The sequence below is a fragment of the Pogona vitticeps genome, chromosome 5 (genome assembly GCF_051106095.1).
Source record: "Pogona vitticeps strain Pit_001003342236 chromosome 5, PviZW2.1, whole genome shotgun sequence".
In the NCBI taxonomy this organism is placed as follows: domain Eukaryota; kingdom Metazoa; phylum Chordata; class Lepidosauria; order Squamata; family Agamidae; genus Pogona; species Pogona vitticeps.
Window position 1 is genome coordinate 88,622,815 of NC_135787.1, and position 21,217 is coordinate 88,644,031.

The following is a 21,217-nucleotide window of genomic DNA, read 5'->3' on the forward strand; positions in this document are numbered from 1 at the left end:
ACTGTGAAATGAACCCAGAATGTGGATGCGGATGTGCTGTCGCAGAGACTAGAGGACTGAGAGAGGACTAATGAATATTAATATATTAAATGTTTTATTATAATGCTCTGCTTATCTAGTGATGTGTTGAGTATAAATAAATGAGTGACATAGAGATATATTTATGTATTTAATTGGTTTAGATCCTAAATGGTAAGTGTATTATAAGGTAAGTGTGTTGGTTTAAATGTACCCTGTGTCCCATTGTTCGTAAGAGTAAACTGTAAAGTTTTCCCTCATGAGACAAACTTTTCTTAGAGGGGAGGAATGTGACGATTGGCCCTGTCACTCCGGCCATTTACGCTCAAGAGCATATTTTCATGAGTCTATGAGACAGCTGGAGAGGCGGAGTTAATTGATATGAGCCTTGGCTGAAAGAGGAGCAGTCAGATAGGGATAAGTTACGAAACGGTTAGGGAACTGATGAGAAGATAAAAAGAACTGGCTAGAAAGAGATAGGTTGGTGATGTGTTTATGAAACTGTAAACAAAGAGAAACAAAGTAATGAGGGAATTGATAAGCTAAGGCAGGGGTCAGGGAACTTTTTAACCTTTTACCCCGCAAAAAATTTATATACGCCGGCATTACCCCCTTGATTCGAAAGGAAGGAAATCATACATTATTTGAATTAAAAATATTACTGAATCTACAGAGGCTGTGTACCGAACTAGCAGGATGCACCAAATTTGATAAAGATGTGCACTATTTTTGCTGGAACACATTGCACTCCACCCATGGTGTGGTATAGGGAGTAAGTAGTAAGGTGTCCAACGTGCTTAGCAATTTGCATTAAATTTTTGCTAGCTTGCAGAGGTGACTGCCAGAGTGGTTCTAGCAATGACATGCTTGCTAGAGACAGGCAACGCAGAATGGGGGGGGTCCCCACCACTTTAATCATTCTATGTGTGGTGTGCAAAAAGGAACAAACCAGGCTAAAGGTCATGTCACCCACCCTGGTGCCACAGCCCAATATCAAAGGACCAGTGTGCTTTTTTTATCATCATCAATGGAAAACTCAGCAGTGGCCAGAGGACTGGAAAAGATCAGTCTACATACCAATCCCAAAGAAGGGAAGTGCCAAAGAATGCTCCAACTACCATACAATTGCACTCATTTCACATGCTAGCAAGGTTATGCTCAAAATCCTACAAGGCAGGCTTCAGCAGTACGTGGACCAAGAACTCCCAGAAGTACAAGCTGGATTTCAAAGGGGCAGAGGAACTAGAGACCAAATTGCTAACATGTGATGATTATGGAGAAAGCCAGAGAGTTCCAGAAAAACATTTACTTCTGCTTCATTGACTACGCAAAAGCCTTTGACTGTGTGGACCACAGCAAACTATGGCAAGTTCTTAAAGAAATGGGAGTGCCTGACCACCTTATCTATCTCCTGAGAAACCTATACGTGGGACAGGAAGACACAGTTAGAACTGGATATGGAACAACTGATTGGTTCAAAATTGGGAAAGGAGTACGACAAGGCTGTATATTATCCCCCTGCTTATTTAATTTAAATGCAGAATACATCACGCGAAAGGCCGGACTAGAGGAAGCCCAAGCCGCAATTAAGTTTGCCAGAAAAAATATCAACAGCCTCCAATATGCAGATGATACCACTCTGATGGCAGAAAGTGAGGAGGAATTAAAGAACCTCTTAATGAGGGTGAAAGAGGAGAGTGCAAAAATGGTCTGAAGCTCAACATCAAAAAAACAAAGATCATGGCCACTGGTCCCATCACCTCCTGGGAAAAAGAAGGGGAAGAAATGGAGGCAGTAACAGATTTTACGTTCTTGGGCTCCATGATCACTGCAAATGGTGAAAGCAGCCACAAAATTAAAAGATGCCTGCTTCTTGGAAGGAAAGCAATGATAAACCTAGATAGCACCTTAAAAAGCCACCCTTCCCCCCCCCGCCTTAATTCAGTTTCTCTTTTGTTTGACTCCCTATTCATTTTCAGTTTTGAGTCAGTCTGTCTCTCTCTCTCTCACACACACACACACACTCCCTCCATTTTCTCCCTCCATTTTCTACAATTACATACATTTAAATAAGCGTGATGAAGTCCTCAGTCTCTCGCATCTTTCTTTCTTCCCTCCTTCCCTTGCTTGCTCCTTTCCCTCCTCCTGCTTGTTTGCAGTCATTTCCGGAGGAAGCAGTCATTCAGAAGCCCCAGATTGGCTGATTGCCCGGGCTAATCCCCACCTGTAACCAATTAGGTTTATCTCTCCGATCTCTCTAACAGAACGGAGCATTTAGGAGTGCCCTGCTGCAACGAAGGAAGTAACAGGGCGAGGTGGTTTACAATTAAAGCTTTGGCTCCAGAGGGTGGGGGTTGGTGGTTGGGAGGGAGGGGTGTAGCAGCCTGCTCATTACCCCCAGGATTTTCACTTTTACCCCATTTGGGGTAATTTACCCCTGTTCCCCGACCTATGAGCTAAGGCCAATGAATTTTGATTACCTGAAAGATTTCTAATATTGTTTCACTTCAATAAATACATTTTGTTTGTTCACAAGACAAGTGTCCTGTCATACGTTAATGGTACTGTGGGTTCAGATAATCCACTGGTGGCAGCATAAAGGGAACGTGCCTGTGGGCCTTTGTGAAGGAATAATAATAAACAAGGGACACAGGGTTCGTGACACAGCCACTCATAACCTTCCAGAGCACTCTATCCTTCCATCCTTCATCTCTTACAACAGAGGACTGAGGGAATGAATGGGAGGCACTGTGATCATACACAAGAGAAATGGAGGAGAGGAGGATAGAAAGCTCTGGGAAATTTTGAATGGCTTGCTTCTGCACAGTTGTGAAACCCAAGTGTATGAATCACAGAAGACCACAAAGTGAAACAAAAAATGCCCATGAGGGGGCATATTCAGTCCCCAGGTCACATTTTGCCTATCCCTAATTAAAATTGCAGAAATTATTGAAAACACTCCCCCCCCAAAAAAAAATAATCAGGAAAAAAGTGCTATACCTGTTTGAATAAGCAAATAATGGGAAGAAAACTCCCAAGCAGTGGCGGAGACGAGTATCTTCTTCAGTTACTGGATTATACCACAACAACACAAGTCGAGAAAGAAGCTTAGCACTTATCAGTCGTCCAGAAAATAGGAGCTTTGCTAGACCCTCAGCAGATTCAGTTCTAAGTTCTGAAAACTGAAAAAAGGTTGTTAATAGTCTACAATATCAAGAATGGCGATATAATTTCAACACACAATATCCCAGAATGCTATGTTAAGGATCTCTAAGTAGCCATTGTAGGAAACAAGAATTACAAAGGAAGACTGGAGAGAGAGACAGCAGAAATAAGCTACAAAAACAAATTAAACATCTCCCTAAGGACTTATATAGTGCTCCTAGTGCACTATGCATATTAACATATGTAGTATATTGGTATACTCAATACAGGCATACCTCGGTTTACAAAATTAATGCGTTCTCCTGGATGTTTCATAACGTGAAAAATTCAGAAACCAAAACACAGTTTCCCATATGAATGCATGCACGGGGGCAGCGCTATAAACCTCCCAGGCTCAATGCAAACTTGCTTCATATTGCAGAAAAGAAGTGTAAACCAAGGCATTATTTTCAATGGATTTTCATTTGTAAACTGAAAATTACGTTCACCGAGGCGTTTGTAAACCAAGCTACCACTGTATACTAATTAGTTTTCGGTAACATCTTATATAGATAAAATAGCTGGGGTTTTTTATTTGATTTACTCCCTGCCCCAGGAACTACTCTTAAACACATAAGCACTACATATGGACAGATAATCATTGGTTATGGCCTGCAATTTGAAGTAATCCCAATAGTCCCACTCCAGAGCTAACTATGCATTATCACTTTGTTTATTGTCTGTATCCTCACTTGGCCATGACTCAACCATCAGAGGGCTATGTATATAAACATATATAAACACACACACACACACACAGAGGTGCCTCGCAAGACGATGTTAATTCGTTCCGTGAAAAACATTGTCTTGCAAAAACATTGTCTTGCAAAACGGGGTTGAATGCATTGAAATCTATTTGATGTGTTCCAATGGAAAAATTGCTGTCTTGCAAAAATCGTCCATAGAAAACATCGTCTTGCAGGACACAGTTCCCCATTGGAATGCACTGAAATCTATTTAATGTGTTCCAATGGGGAAAAATCGTCGTCTTGCGAAAATTGTTGATAGGAAGCACAAAAGCGATCGCAAAAACTAATCGTCTTGAGGAGGGGTAATATGTTCTGGCCGTGCCACCAGACCAGGAACAACAGCTGGTCGATAATGTCTGGTGGGCCTCTCCATTGGGCACTGATTGGGGCAAAGAGCATCCCAATGATGGTGCTGAGCACAATCCTTTTCCACGCGCAAGGGCCAACAGATGGTCTTAGAGGCTTGACTCCCTTGCTGATATGCCAGAGGCCGAGATAGTAGGCCTACTGGGGCCAGGTAAGGCACAGTCTCTGGCTGAGTTTCAGCATCATGCAGACCTAGAGAGGCAATCGATGAGGACACACTCAGAGAGCCCAAGGAAGGTTGCGGGCTGTCGGGAGAAGTTGTCAGCTGGTCGATCCTTTGTTCCCACTTGGGAGACTGCGAAGGTGACAGTTGGTGAGGTGGAAGTGGTTCCTCATCTGGAAGGGAACCAATACAGATCAGATCTCCGGACTGTGGTGGCTGTGGAGTCGGGAAGGCAGCTGGAAGAGGCTTTAATTTTGAGGACTTGGCCTTCTTTGGTGGTGAAGGGTCAGGTGCCGAGGAAGCATTCATGGACAGTTTCCTCTTTAGCGCTGTCTTCGATGTCGGGGGCTTTGACTTTGGCTGTTTGGCTTTATGTACTCACGTGATTGTGGACGGCACAGAAGCAGAGCAAGATGGAGTACCTGACGGGCCCTGTTTCGCTACTTCAGAAACTGCTTTGCTCATTGCTTTAGTGTGGGATATGGACTTGCAGGAAGGTTGGTTTAGCTGGCTGGAGAGATTGCTCCCAGAGCTGAAGCTGAAGCCGAGAAAGGCGTCTACAGAGAACTCCAAGTTTTTGCAATGAGGACACAATGAGGTTTGATGAGCTTCACCAAGGCAAAAAAGGCAATTAGCGTGGCCGTCTGAGAGCAGAATCTTGTTATTGCAGGCCACGCATCACTTAAATGGGCCAGAAGAGGCCAGGAACTGAAGATTGGGGGGGGGGGGGGGAGGAATGCTTCGGCCCTAAGGCTGGAGCATATTTCTTCTTGGTCTGCAAATATAGTATTAGTAATAGCTGTTAAATTAGGATATAAATAACTTTCCTTTTCTTTCACTTTCATATTTCACAGAAGGAACGATATTTATTTTATATTTATTATTTTATTTATTTGATTTATATCCCGCCCATCTGGTCTGGTCGACCACTAGAGGCTCTTAACGTGGCAGTTGAAAGAAACTGAAGGGAGAGCCTTGGCACCAAGGTACATATACCAAGGGGGAGGGGGTTTGCTCTAATGTATCTTTTTGCTATCACAAAAACTCTAGAATGTCCAATGAGGTTCCATGCATGCACGGATTACCCACAGTGTGATTCACAGTGGCCATGAAGAAGAATCAACAAGTACACTTTGGTTGAAGCATTCCTCCAGTGAATGTTTTATTAGACTGCAGGGACATATTGCTATAATATATACCTTTCCAATTCAGTCCACTGACAGAGACCAGAAAGTTGGACTTTTTCTGAACAGCAAAGAAAGGATGCACCAGTTCCAAGCAGCAGCAGTTCTTCTGGAGAGCTGTATTTGAGCATGTGCAATAATGCAGTCAGGCCTTCCTACACCTCTCCCTATCTTGATCAATTGTTTTGGTGTTTTATATTTAGTGTTGGATCTACTTCTTCAGCAAACTTATGCCACTGCAGGTGGTTTCCTCCCGCCTGCCCAAAACTGGAAATCTGTCTTTGTCCATGCCTTCTATGTTCGAGGAATAGAACCACTCTCCAATGGCCTGCAAGTCCATATCTACTTTTTGTGTATAACTGCTAGTGATCTCTGAGCTCAAGAAATAAGACACGTTATAAATATAAACAATTTTTTTAAAAAAAAACCTTACTCCTTGTCAGTTTTACATGCATATGTTATCTCCATATTAATTTAACGTTAACAAACAATTATTCATTAGCAAAAACATTATACTAAAACACTATGCTTATTAATCCTCCAAACATGTAGTCAAGTGTTGAATCAACATTTCTTGATTTCATTGCCTTACCTCACTGTCTAAAAACCCAGAAATAAGTTGGAGGAGATTATGGGCAGTAGTAGGTTCTTCTTCATTTTCTTTAGTCATCTCTTCGTCATTATCTTCATTCTCATTTTGGGGATCTCTTCCTTTTTTTGCTTTGAATGGTTCTATTCCAAACATCATTAACTGATCAAAGAGCACCTTTAAGGCACTTAATTTTACCTTCATTTCATCAATTTGCAATACCTGGGTAGTTTTAGAAGAGAAATAGGATACATTTATCTATGAAATTGGCCTTTGATTCTACTTCACAGTGAGGTATAATCCCGAGCTTGACAAAGGGCTTTGTTTTGCACACTCCCTTGTTTTAGAACTTCCTCAAAACTGGAATTGCAAATTCAAACATATGTCATCGAGAAAGCACAAATGGCCTCCAATTAAGGCAGTCCTACTTCCACTTGTTCACATAGACATACACACTTAACTTACATTAAAATACAGTCATGTTGATGTTTTCTTTACAGAAAGTAATAGAGGCTTGAACTAAAACATTGATATTTCACTGCAGTGGGGGAAAGCAGAGTTTTTTGAGGTTCATGATTCTCTGTCACCTTGCAACAGAATTTTTAACAGAAAACTACAAATTGCCAATTAATCAAAATCTGTATCACCAGAAGGGTTTGCTCAGATGCTTCTCCTAGTCTCCAGTCTTCAAGTAATGATGCTAGTAGTACAGGTCCAACTCTTAGTTTTAACTGCATGCACATGATCACTACACAGAATTAAGGAAAAACAACAAACAAATCAAGTAGTCCTCATGCTGCTGCCTTCCCTGTAAATCACAATTATCTGAATATAGAACAAGCATACCACTTATTCTTGTATTTTAAGTATAAGATTTTAAGGGGGGGGGAGAAGATTGCATCTACCTGGACTCCGTGCCACAAGAAAGCAGCAGGGATTCAACAGACTCCCCATATTCTTACAGTGAATAAGCAGGAAACAGATGGGAAACTGTGAATCTCAAGCTGACGGTTCACAAGACAGGTTCCTATATTAGTAAGTCATTTTCCTCTGTATCTTTTTACAGAAAGCAGTGCAAGCTCTGACATCCTACTGTTTGCCTGAATGGTGCAGCTAGCTTCTTAACACAGAAGGTATAATTTGAGCAGGCCCAGTGATAAAAACTTTTACCTGTAATAGCAATGGAAGGTGCTGGCTGGCAAAGTCTTTGTCCTGCAGACCGCAACAACCCAAACATAAAACTGCCATATTTCTTACAGCTGGGTGGATATTGGTAATTCCTGGAATTATCTAAAACACAAACAAATTATTATAATAGTAATACACATTTCTAGTCAAAACAAACATAACAGGGGCTTTCAAACAATTATTCAAAAATCCAGTATCACATATCAATACTCAGTATGTGAAATTTAGCAATATGCTGTGGGGATGGGGCATGTGAAGTGCATGATTTGATCTTCCATTAGGGATGGAACTTTGGCAATTAAAGAAAGCACAGTCCCATAATTTGACATGAACCACCCCATGACAAATTACTGCACCGGGAGCCCTCAAACCAGCAGGAGGAAGAACATCCCCCTCACTTCCATTAAAAGTGTCCCAATGCACCACAGGAGCCTGAGAGTTCTTCAAAATCTCATCCCTACCCTCCATATACTTTTTTTTAATTTGGTAAGCGCGAGAGGTCTTTATAGTCAAGAGCTCAGTCTAGCTCCAGCTTTTGTCTCAGTTCTCCATGCACAGGATTGACAAATTCAGAAACAGGATACACAGTCAAAGATTGTGACTTATGACATGCAATAACATTTGGCTACTTAATACTTTACACATTCATTAAGCATCTTTTGAACTCCCACATATGCCAAGCATTTGTTTTTGATGCCACATACCAAGGATTCGATTATTCCATCCATTGTTGGACCTAATCCTTTGGAAACTGATAGCTGCTTTAGAAGTTCACTGCACATTAGCAGACATTTCAGCAATGTTTCAGGATCATTCTTAAAACAAACATATCAGAATTTAGCAGATGCTTACTACACATGAGACTATTTCATATACTTCATTTAATAACCAAGTGTGACATACTGAAGAACATTAAACTGGGATAGCAATTTGTTTCTTTTTAAAATAAAATCAAGTTAAAGCTGAAGTTTGAGCTACTCTGAAAGTAGAAACACAGCTGAAACGCTATTTGTATAAGTTTCACAATGTCAAGCTGATGTCATCAGGTGTAGCATTTCCTCCTCCCATCCCGAGGTTCCAATGAGTCCTGAACAATAATTGCTGGAGCCTTCATTCTCCACCTATGCATAGCTGAAAACTCCTGTGAGGATTTTAATTTCTTGGTTTACCCCCAGAATCCTGTCTGAGGAAATTCTTGATGAATTCTGCATGCGGATGTACAAGAAATAAGGGAGTCCCATACCTAGCTAACATCACATTCCTAAACCCTTCCTAAGTGAGAACTTAATCATTACGAATGAGACTTCCAACAGGGGAAGAAAACTTTGGCAGGCTCAGACACAACTAGCATCCCATCCACCCAGCAGCAAACAGCTACCCACTTCTAAACATTATTTTATCCCCTACTCCCCATTTTCTTTTTCAAAACTAGAAGTGACTGGAGACACACACACCTACATAGTAACACAAGGCAGCATCCCTTTCTTTAGAAAATAGCTGTTCTTGGAGGATTCCAGGAGCAAAACTGTCCCTAGTGCTGCAAAAACAGGCAGATGCATGCTTTTGCCCACCATTGACTTTATGAATCACACTGGCCAATGAATTTCCAAAACCAAACATCAACAGCAAATACATAACTAACAAAAATTAAACATTAAAATATAATAAAATTTCTTATGATGATCGTTGTCCACCATGGCTCTTAAAATCAGCTAAGATGTCAGCTAGGGAATGGATTACATATATGATCAATGCATCAATGTATGGGAAGAACACTTATCCTCTTAAAAGAGACCTTTAGAAGGCCCCATCCGAAGAAAACAAATTTAGTATTGGATTACTTTAATAATTATAAGACTGTTGCTAATATACCTTTCTTAGGCAAGTTGATCAAGATGGTGGAGGCTGACCAGTTGCACTCTTAGAGGAAATGGGTATTCTAGATCCATTTCAATTGGGGTTTAGACTGTGTCATGGAACTTAAATTGCATTGGTTGGTCTGCAGGACAACCTCCTGAAGGAGGCTGACAAGGGGAGTGTAACCCTGCAGGTCCTCCTGGATCTTTCTATGGGCTTTTGATATTGTCAACCACGATATCATTCTGAGACAACTGTCACGTTTAGGACTTGGGGACACCGCTCTTTCGTGGTTCTCAGAGAGTACAGCTTGGAAGGTAATGCCTATTCCTTGAGACCTCTCTTACGTCTATGTTGGCTTGGGCATGTCATGAGAATGGCTGACAGTCGGAATCCAAAAGATCTCCTGTATGGAGAATTAGTGCAGGGAAATTGCCCCAGAGGGAGACCACAGCTGCGATACAAGGATATCTGCAAGCAGGAACTGAAGGCCTTAGGAATGGACCTCAACAGAGGGGAAACTTTGACATCTGAGCGTTCAGCCTGGAGGCAGGCAGTGCAGCATGACCTCTCCCATTTTGAAGAAACACTTGTCCATCAGGCTGAGGCAAAGAGGCAGTCATGAAAGCAACAAAATCAGGGAGCTGGACAGGGGTCAGATTGGATTTGTCTTCAGTGTGAAAGGGACTGTCACTCTCGAATTGGCCTTCTCAGCTAGACACTGTTCCAAGTCCTCTATACAGAGCACATTACCATGGTCTCTCGAGACTGAAGGATGCCTAACATGATTCTTTTATGTGGTCCCTCAGAGATCAACCATTTCCCCAATACTTTTCAACACAGTAAGTTGTGTGAAAAGTCATTTTGAAATAGTTGTCACCAATACAGATGACACACATCTTTCTCTCTTTTTCTTCATCTGCAGATGATGCAGTGCAGGTCCTTGAGAGTTGTCTGGTGGCAATAAGGGTTTAGCCAATATTGGCTGAATGACAGCCAATATACAATAGCCAATATTGGTTGAATGACAGCCAATATACAAAAACTGGATCCAGATAAGGTGGAGATCCTGCTGTTGGGAGGATCACTAGACCAGTCAGAGGGACATTTTACTGCTTTCAACAGGGTTACACTACCCCGAAGGATCAGGTTCACAGTTTGGCTGTACTCTTGGATGCAGCTCTCTCTATGAAGGTGCAAATATTTGTTGTGGCCAAGAGTAGTTTTCATCAACTTTGGTTGATTGCCCTGCTGTGCCCCTACATGCAGAACAAATGCCCAACAATAGTGATTCATGGTTTGGTAATTTCCAAATAGTCTACTGTAATGTTCAGTATGTAGAACTGACCTTGCGAAGTCAGTACAGAAACTTCTGAAGGTCCAAAATTCAGCAGCCAGACTGATCTTAAATGCCAATAAATATGACAACATATCTCCTATAATGACATGTCTCTACTGTTTCCTATTAGTATCCATGCTCAATTCAAGGTGATGGTCATCACCTATAAAGCTTTACACTGTTTAGGACCTCAATATCAGTCAGAACATCTCCTCACAAAACACCTACTCATTCTACCTGCTATCTGGAAATGAGTTTGGCTGGTTTAGTTTTGAGGACAGATAAATACCATCAAGCAAAATCAGTCAATGTATTGTGCTGTATTGTTTGTATGCTTATGCTATGGACCGCCCAGAGTGTGCTTTGCAGTATGGGGTGGTATGTAAATTCAATGAAGGAAAGAAGGAAGGAATAAATAAATAAATAAATAAATAAATAATAGTATGCTGCTGTGTAAACTGATTAGTTTGCCTACAAGTCATTTTAAAAACACCAAAGAACCTTTATATTTGTTTTAAAACACAGTCATTGAACTGGAGTATAATAAGTATAAATTCAAAACCTTTTCTATGCATATTTCTTTTGTCTGAGATTCCTCTGCCTCTTTCAAAAGACCACTTCTAATGTCTTCCAGCTCTGTTATCCTTTCTTTCAACAATGACGCATGACTGAAATCCTGCAGAGCCACACATTTCTCCAATGCATCTTTTGTTTCAATAAGCTTCACTTTTATTTCAGCTAGCTGAAAGGAAAACCATAAATGACAAAAGAGCAGTTGACATTTCTAAAATTGATGTTATATCCCACAAGCAAAAACCACAAAATCTAACGTGTAACTAGTTGATTGTTGACCCCATCTGGTTTGAAGTCTCCATTAACATCAATATGGAGATGAAAAATTTCATTGCATTTCTATAGACACTTGGACATATACATCTTAAAAGAATATTTCTAGCTGTTTCCAACAGCACACCTGCTATCAACAATGAATTCTTTATGCACTGCTGACCATTAAATGCCTGATGCTGCAGCAATGGAATGAAATACCTGTCCTTTCTATCTACGAATGACCTACCTTTCTTCCCCACTTGCCATTTATCATCAAAAAAGCCCACATGGACACCCAAGCCAAGATCTGAACTGTCTTTTCTGACACTTAGTTGACTCTAAGCTAGAGAAAGCTTGATTCCCATACTTCACTATTTTTATTATTTGCTTTATTGAAAACCATTTTAGCTAAATCATTTATTACAGAAGAAACTGGTGTTATGGTATTTCAGTCACAGTGCTTATATTACATCATTAAAGTATAAAAAAGAGACCTTCCACTTACTTTAAGCTGTTGTTTTCTTATTTCAGTTGCATCTGGTGGCTTATCTAAAGTAATAATTGCTTCACGAACTTCTGAAATGATTTGAGCAACCTGGTGATGCAGATGAAATTAACACTAAGTTGAAACTTCAGAGGAGAAACGTACAGCAACAGTTTCCCACACAAGTCACCAATAAAAAGACCCTTCCTGATTTGAGATGGTTGAAAAGTTTGGGGAGCTAGTCCATTTGCCAATCCCAGCCTCACCAGTCACAGCATTGCAATAAAGCTTCAGAGTTTCTTGACAAGCCTAAGCAGCTGCTGCTATAGCAAATGTTTTTCTAAACTAGTGTTCTTTCTAGCAATAACATCACCACATATTGATCTGACTAGTTATGAACAACACAATTCTATGGAAGAAGACAAATTTGATACATAAAATGGGTGGCAAAGCAGTAGATGAACAGGAAAACAAAGAAGAAAGCAGAACACTAAAGCAAAGTGTACAGCTTATATACTGCCCCATACCACTTATACCACTGTCTTAGCACTTTACAATTTAATTATGGAGACTGCACATTGCCCCCCACCTGCAAGCTGAACACTCAGTTTACCAACCTCTGATGGATGGAAGGGGTGAGGCAACCTTGAGCTGGCTACTTGAGAACAGCTGAGATCTAACTCTAATAGTGGGAAGACTCTTGATTGCAGTATTGAAGTTTAATCACTACGCCAAAAGGCTCAAAAACAACAGCTCATGGTTGACTAGCCACTCCTGGCAGAAGGAGGGAAGATGGGTCTCCCTGCCAGGCTGATGAGTGGCTAGTCGATGGCGAGCTCCGGAATGATTGGAAGGGAGTGTGGAGTTAGCTGCAGCAGCAGACGGATGACTGGGCCCTCATTATCTCCACCTGTGCAGGGGTATTTGTATATGAATACCCCCATTTCTAGATGTAAACTTTGGGAGATTATTTCTCCATCCATCTCATTTTTGAGTTGAATATAAAATACTAATGATGAAAAAGCTCCAAGACCAAACATCAAAGGGAATAATCAGTTCCCCTATCTCTCCCACTACCAAAGGAAGGTGAGGTAGAGTATGCACTATTTGACAGAGTAAAGAAGATCTTCTTGTAAAGATCTTCTTGTAAAGAAGATCTTAGTCCCTGTGTCTTTAGAACCTACATCTCCTCCAAAGTCTTTCCTAAAATAGAGGAGGAAGCATGTGCTGTAGGATACCACACATTCCTTTTACTGTGTAAAAGACTGGAAAGAAAAGGTGGAATGCTTCTCCTTGGGGGTGGGGGAAGAAAAGGTGTGCTGCTTATATACTGCCCATAGAGCTTAAAGCACTTTCTCAGTTTACAGTTCAATTATACAGGCTCCCTCCCGCCTATTATGCCACCTTCCGCCTGCAAGCTGGGTACTCTATTCACCAACCTCAGAAGGTTAGAAGGCTTAGTGAAACTCGAGCCAGCTATCTGGGATTGAATCCAGATCATGAGCAGAGTTTTGGCTGTAGTACTGCAGTTTACCCTTCATGGATTGCTTCCTTGTCGTGGCGAAGGGGCTTGAGTAACTCAGAGAAGCTATGGGCTATGCCGTGCAGGGACACCCAAGACGGATAGGACATAGTAGAGAGTTGCAATTAAACGCAATCCACCTGGAGTAGGAAATGGCAATGCCACTCCAGTATCTTTGCCAAGAATGCCCCATGATCAGAAACAAAAGGCTAAAACAGTGGTTCTTAACCTTTGTTACTCGGATGCTTTTGAACTGCAACTCCCAGAAACCCCATTCAGGACAGCTGGTGGTGAATGTGATGAGATGGAATTTGTAGTTGAAATCTTGTAAGGAACATGGGTTTTGTAATTGAGAAATGTGCAAGAGAGGTTCCATCTTGGTTCTCTGTATAAAGGATCTATGCTATGCTGACAGGGTGTTTGCTAGTGAGAGCCAAGGGAATGCTATTCTGAGAGCATGACAAAGGACTCTGTGATAAGATAGATGGGTATTGTTGTGACTCTTTGCTAAACCACAGAAACCCAAATAACATCTGTTACGCATGGAAGAGAAAGTCATGTGGTACAACAGGACTGTTTGCCTAGCAACAGATTGTGATTGGATGACATCGTGGGAAGGAGCGATAAGACCTTACCAGTTACTCTTGAAAAAGGAACTTTTTGCCTATGGACATTGTCTTTCGGGACCTACTCTTCAGTCTTTCGTGACTCACTCGTGGCTTACACACATGGATTGCCCATACACGCACTGAGGGAATTTTCATGGACTATTTCTGATGGAATGCTCCTTATGGACTATTATCTTGGATTTTTCTCAGGACAATGGGACATTTTCTTATACTGGATTTTAATTTTTGTACAGTATTTTTCTTCTACAGGATTATTGAGGACTACGGACTGTTTCTTACATAATTGGACTAATTTATTTCTCTGATGAATTACTTTAATGGAACTGTTTTTATTCTTTTTAATGGCTTTTTGATTTCTTGTAATGTTTTTGAACACTTGTCTATTTTTCATGTTTTCTTTGCCTCACTACAGATTTGTAAATAACCAGCACAATGCTTATTTACTACCTTTGGCCTAGATTGGTTTTGATACCTAGGAACATGCTTATTCTTTAATAAAATAATGATTATAAAAATCAATTGGTTTCCTGAACAGTAAACTTGTCTTAGGGTCATCTGAGAGTGCTGCCTCGGCCTAGCATACTTAAGGAGTCCAGCCTGTGGTGCATGATAAGTCTCAGGACTACCAAGCCCACATGGTTTTCTATCAGTAATATTCAAAGGTACAAGGGTGTTCTTATTAGGTCAGACTTCTAAGATGGGGAGTTGTTCACGGCCAGCTGAGTTCTAGGACTCACTCAGCACGTGTTAGCGTGCCCAATCACCAAATTACTCTCTGTCCGAGCATTCACGCGTGCTTTCGGGTGCCGTGTTTGTCACAGTGAAGGCTTCTGGGAGTTGCAGTCCAAAACTCCTGGGTAACCCAAGGTTAAGAACCAGTGGGCTAAGAGATATGATGCTGGAAGATGGGCCCCTCAGGTCGGAAGGCATCCAACATTCTACTGAGGAAGAGTGGAGGACAAGTACAAGTAGCTCCAGAGCTAATGGTTGGGCCAATGCCAAAAGGACGCTCAACTGTGGAGGTGCCTGGAAGTGAAAGGAAAGTCCAATGCTGCAAAGAAAAATACTGCACAGGAATCTGGAATGTAAGATCTATGAACCTTGGGAAGCTGGATGTGGTCAAACAGGAGATTGCAAGAATAAACATCGACATCCTGGGCATCAGTGAAATAAAATGGACAGGAATGGGCGAATTCAGCTCAGATGATTATCATATCTACTATTGTGGGCAAGAATCCCGTAGAAGGAATGGAGTAGCGTTCATAGTCAACAAAAGAGTGAGAAATCTGTAATGGGATACAAACTCAAAAATGATAGAATGATGTCAATACGAATCCAAGGCAAACCTTTCAACATCACAATAATCCAAGTTTATGCACCAACCACCATTGCTGAGGAGACTGAAAATTTTATGAAGATTTACAACACCTTCTAGAACTGACACCAAAGAAAGATGTTCTTCTCATTCTAGGGGACTGGAATGCTAAAGTAGGGAGCCAAGAGATAAAAGGAAAAACAGGGAAGTTTGGCCTTGGAGTTCAGAATGAAGCAGGACAAAGGCCAATAGAGTTTTGTCAAGAGAACAAGCTGGTCATCACACTCTTTTCCAACAACACAAGAGACGACTCTATACATGGAAATCACCAGATGGGCAATATCGAAATCAGATTGATTATATTCTCTGCAGCCAAAGATGGAGAAGCTCTATACAGTCAGCAAAAACAAGACCTGGAGCTGACTGCGGTTCTGATCATCAGCTTCTCATAGCAAAATTCAAGCTTAGACTGAAGAGAGTAGGAAAAACCACTGGGCCACTCAGGTATAATCTAAACCAAATCCCTTATGAATACACAGTGGAAGTAAAGAACAGATTTAAGGAACTAGATTTGGTGGACAGAGTGCCTGAAGAACTTTGGATAGAGGCTCGTAACATTGTCCAGGAGGCAGCAACAAAAACCATCCCAAAGAAAAGGAAATGCAAGAAAGCAAAGTGGCTGTCCAACGAGGCCTTAGAAATAGCAGAGAGGAGAAGGGAAACAAAATGCAAGGAAGATAGGGAAAGCTACAGAAAATTGAATGCAGACTTCCAAAGAATAGCAAGGAGAGACAAGAGGGCCTTCTTAAATGAACAATGCAAAGAAATAGAGGAAAATAGCAGAAAAGGAAATACCAGAGATCTGTTCAGGAAAACTGGAGATATTAGAGGAACATTTTGTGCAAACATGAACATGATAAAGGACAAAAATGGGAGGGACCTAAGAGAAGCAGAAGACGTCAAGAAGAGGTGGCAAGAATACACAGAGGAATTATATCAGAAAGATTTGGATATCCCGGACAACCCAGACAATGTAGTTGCTGACCTTGAGCCAGACATCCTGGAGAGTGAAATCAAGTGGGCCTTAGAAAGCCTGGCTAACAACAAGGCCAGTGGAGGTGATGACATTCCAGTTGAACTATTTAAAATCTTAAAAGATGATGCTGTTAAGGTGCTACGTTCAATATGCCAGCAAGTTTGGAAAACTCAACAGTGGCCAGAGGACTGGAAAAGATCAGTCTACATCCCAGTCCCAAAGAAGGGAAGTGCCAAAGAATGCTCCAACTACCATGCAATTGCACTCATTTCACACACTAGCAAGGTTATGCTCAAAATCCTACAAGGTAGGCTTCAGCAGTATGTGGACTGAGAACTCCCAGAAGTACAAGCTGGATTCCGAAGGGGAAGAGGAACTAGAGACCAAATTGCAAACATGTGCTGAATTATAGAGAAAGCCAGAGAATTCCAGAAAAACATCTACTTCTGCTTCATTGACTATGCAAAAGCCTTTGACTGTGTGGACCACAGCAAACTACGGCCTTAAAGAAATGGAAGTGCCTGACAACCTTATCTATCTCCTGAGAAACCTATATGTGGGACAGGAAGCAACAGTTATAACTGGATATGGAACAACCGATTGGTTCAAAATTGGTAAAGGAGTACGACAAGGCTGTATATTGTCCCCCGGCTTATTTAACTTATATGCAGAATACATCATGCGGAAGGCTGGACTGGATGAATCCCAAACTGGAATTAAGATTGCCGGAAGAAATATCAACAACCTCCGATATGCAGATGATACCACTCTGATGGCAGAAAGTGAGGAGGAATTAAAGAACCTTGTAATGAGGGTGAAAGAGGAGAGAACAAAAAACAGCCTGAAACTCAACATCAAAAAAACTAAGATCATGGCCACTGGTCCCATCACCTCCTGGGAAACAGAAGGGGAAGACATGGAGGCAGTGACAGATTTTATTTTCCTGGGCTCCATTATCACTGCAGATGGAGACAGCAGCCACGAAATTAAAAGACGCCTTCTTCTTGGGAGGAAAGCGATGACAAATCTTGACAGCATCTTAAAAAGCAGAGACATCACATTGCCAACAAAAGTCTGAATAGTCAAAGCTATGGTTTTTCCTGTCGTGATGTATGGAAGTGAGAGCTGGACCATAAAGAAAGCAGACCGCCGAAGAATTGATACCTTTGAATTGTGGTGCTGGAGGAGGCTCTTGAGAATCCCCTGGACTGCAAGGAGAACAAACCTATCAGTTCTAAAGGAAATCAACCCTGAGTGCTCACTGGAAGGACAGATCCTGAAGCTGAGGCTCCAGTACTTTGGCCATCTCATGAGAAGAAAAGACTCCTTGGAAAAAAACTTGATGTTAGGAAAGTGTGACAGCAAGAGGAGAAGGGGACGACCGAGGATGAGATGGCTGGACAGTGTCTGCGAAGCAACCAACATGAATTTGACACAACTCCAGGAGGCAGTTGAAGATAGGTGGGCCTGGCGTGCTCTGGTCCATGGGGTCACGAAGAGTCGGACACGACTAAACGAATGAACGAAGAAGAAACATGTCTTGAGTTCTGCTTCCTGAAGAGCCTGCCCCCTCGCAACTTGGTCTTATCTGAAAGCAAGACTGGGACTGCAAGCTTGTGTACTTCCTGGAAGTGCAAAGGACATCTTTTGATAGCGCTAGTTAATGCTTCATCCCGCTCATCTTCAGTGCTCCAAAGCAAAGAAGGCTGTGATCTGGTACTGAATGGCTAACACCTACCCCAATTTAGCTTTCAAAAGTGTTTCCCAGCTTTCCTCTCAACGTTGGCACTGGAGAAATAGCAGCTTCCCAGTTAATCCCAGGTAATTTTAAATCAGGCATGCACAATTGTTTAAGGCAATCTCAACAGTTTCTAAAATGGAAGGAAAGACTGCCTGTGTGACGCTTGCCGCTTGCCATAACCAACATATTGTCCAAATAAAGATTCAGAAGACACACATTGATACTTTCTGCATAAAGCCAAGCTCTCACTCAAACAACTTTGATAAATATAAGTCTTCTCTGTATACATAAACGTATGCATATTTATGTATGTATGCATTTAAACAGTTGTAGACCTTCCTATATTCCTGAATATTCTGCAGTACATATTGAAGAAAGTATAAAATGGATAATGGACCGGATGAGGATTAATAAATTGAAACTCAATCCAGACAAGACGGAAGTGCTGTTAGTCGGTGCTTCAGCGGACAGGCTGGAGGGCCATTTCCCTGCCCTGAATGGGGATACACTCCCCCTAAGGGACAGGGTCCGCAGCTTGGGGGTGCTCCTGGACCCCAGTCTAACACTGGAAGCCCAGGTGGACTCGGTGGCCAGGGGCGCCTTCCTTCAGCTGCGGAAATTATACCAGCTACGGCCCTACCTGGACGAGCGGAGTCTCATGACAGTCACACATGCACTGGTAACATCCCGCATAGATTACTGCAATGCGCTTTACGTGGGGCTGCCTTTGAAGACGGTCCGGCGACTGCAACTGGTCCAGAATCGAGCTGTGCAGCTGGTGAGTGGTGCAGCCGCCAGGGAACATATCAAGCCGATTCTGTGTAAGTTACATTGGCTACCAGTTGCTGCCCGGGCCCAATTCAAGGTTCTTGTTTTGATATATAAAGCCCTAAATGGCTTGGGCCCTGTATACCTGAAGGACCGCCTCCTTCCATATGAACCTACCCGGCAGTTAAGATCTAGCCAGGGGGCCCTTTTGAAAGAGCCGCCCCTTAAGGAAGTAAGAGGGACGGGTTGTAGACAAAGGGCCTTTTCGGCAGCTGCTCCCAGACTATCGAATGCCCTCCTGACCGAGATTCGTCTGGCGCCGACACTGATGAAATTTCAGCGCCAGGCTTTTAATTGAAATAATATTAGCTGTGGGTCCGATGGCAATTCTAATTGTATTATCATTGTATTTTAATTATTTTATCTTTTAGTGTATTGCATTTTAATTGTTGTAAGCCGCCCAGAGACCTCTGGGTAGTGTGGGCGGCATATAAATTAAATAAATAAATAAATAAATAAATAAATAAATTATACTCACTCATTTTTTTCCAAACACAGCAAAAAGCACTTAATGCTAGCAAACAATGCATACATGAGTATGCTGGAAATAGAAATACTTTACTAGTATCATTTGCTATAGATGTTAAAATTTCTAAAAGTTTACAAATACAAGAACATACAGTCTGGATTCTTCTGTCATCGTCTTTGATAATATGGAGCAGGTTTTCCATAAGTGGTGGTACAAGGGATGCTGAAGTGGTTGGAATCATAAGAATTTCTTGTAATACAGTCAGCAATCTCTTCCTTTGAAAAAAAACCATAAAGGATGAAGGCTTTCCCAAATAGTAAAATGTATTTATTAGTTTAAAAGAACAAGCATTTCATATTCTTGTTCAGAATCGAAGGACAGGGTATTAGCTGTTGTTAATGGAACAAAAGTTCTATGTTAGCTACTTCACTGCTTTCTAACACATTTACAAGCTTCTTTGCTTCTCTTTCCAACCAGCTCAGCTGTACAGCTTAATTAATGCAGCTGCTAACTTCACATTAAGAGACAGAAACCACTTTTCCCTCAATTCTTATGCGAGGTGCGAAACATCAGAATATGCCTAAATAAAATTATAGCCAAAGTAGAAATCTAGTACCTAGAATGTCACAAATATTTCCTAATTTTAGTTGTTAAGAAACACTAAGAACATTTTTTATTTTGAATATTTTGAAACTCAAAATAATTATCTTGACTTTATCAAACCCAAGTAAGTTGCGTATAAGAAAAACAAACTTAATACTTAATAATTTACAAAAAATAAAATAAAAGGCACTTGTTAGATACCGAATCAGCATTTTCTTTGTTGAACTACTAGCTGAAAGAACTAATTGAACTATGTGCCCAAGAAATCCGAAGCAAAGGCCTGTAGTTGATGCCAAAACTGGACTAGGCATAAAACTGAACTTCTAGTAACCAAATAAAAGTAAAATGCATGCCAGCACAATTAGTATAGCATTTTGACCTTTGTGCATGGGCTACCAAGGAAAGGATGTTCCAACACTGCACATGAACTTTAAAACATAGGACAGCCTGCTCTCAGGCTATCAGTGATCTAAGCAACATTCTCACATAAGGATGAAACATTATTTATTTATTTATTTATTTATTTATTTATTTATTTATACCCCGCCTATCTAGTCATTTCGACCACTCTAGGTGGCTTACAACATAAAGCATAACAAGTTCAAGAAAAATTTATAACAATTAATTAATTAAATGATTCTGCAAACTTTAGGTATCAATTATTTGAAATATCAACCTTGTTTTATTTATGTCATTGGTGTAGTTTGGAACCTAAAGAGTAATGGTTGGCTGTTAATCAGTTAAAAGGATCAGATGCTAAGTTGTACACAAACTATATTTTGTGCTGAGGAAACATTACAAAAACTGCCCAAGAGAAAAAGAGAATACATGCAGTCATGCAAATGCCTTCTGAGTCTAACATTAGATTTGGTAAAAGTGATTACTGAACTTGTGTGAAATGATATTTTCCTATGTTATGCTCATGTCTCTGTCTTTTAAGTTTGTCTGATTTTTGCTTTATATTGCAATATAATTTATACTACATAAATGAATGTTAAGCCTGGTGTCAAAGAAATCTATTACTATTTTTTACTATTGTGGGAGTTGATACCTTTGTAAGACTGACTGTAAAGCCTGCAAAAATGCATTAAAAAGTCACTAAATA

The 21,217-nt window shown here is 41.0% G+C and overlaps 1 protein-coding gene across 5 annotated transcripts in view; it reads right to left on the bottom strand.

Annotated features, from left to right (window-relative positions):
* The window catches only part of NCAPG (non-SMC condensin I complex subunit G), a 78,782-nt gene that overhangs the window by 28,821 nt on the left and 28,744 nt on the right, over positions 1-21,217 (bottom strand). For 4 of the 5 annotated variants that reach the window (XR_012087576.2, XM_020809839.3, XM_020809840.3 and 1 more), the window contains exons 10-16: positions 19,661-19,784; positions 11,991-12,080; positions 11,220-11,399; positions 8,166-8,276; positions 7,444-7,563; positions 6,277-6,495; positions 3,019-3,200 (exon numbers count right to left, since the gene is read on the bottom strand). Coding sequence is in view for 4 of the 5 variants with exons in the window: in XM_020809839.3 (XP_020665498.3) it covers positions 3,019-3,200; positions 6,277-6,495; positions 7,444-7,563; positions 8,166-8,276; positions 11,220-11,399; positions 11,991-12,080; positions 19,661-19,784 (1,026 nt within the window). In the remaining variant the exon portion in view is untranslated. The remainder of the gene's footprint in view (positions 1-3,018; positions 3,201-6,276; positions 6,496-7,443; positions 7,564-8,165; positions 8,277-11,219; positions 11,400-11,990; positions 12,081-19,660; positions 19,785-21,217) is intronic. The other variant, XM_073001071.2, reaches the window with a different exon arrangement.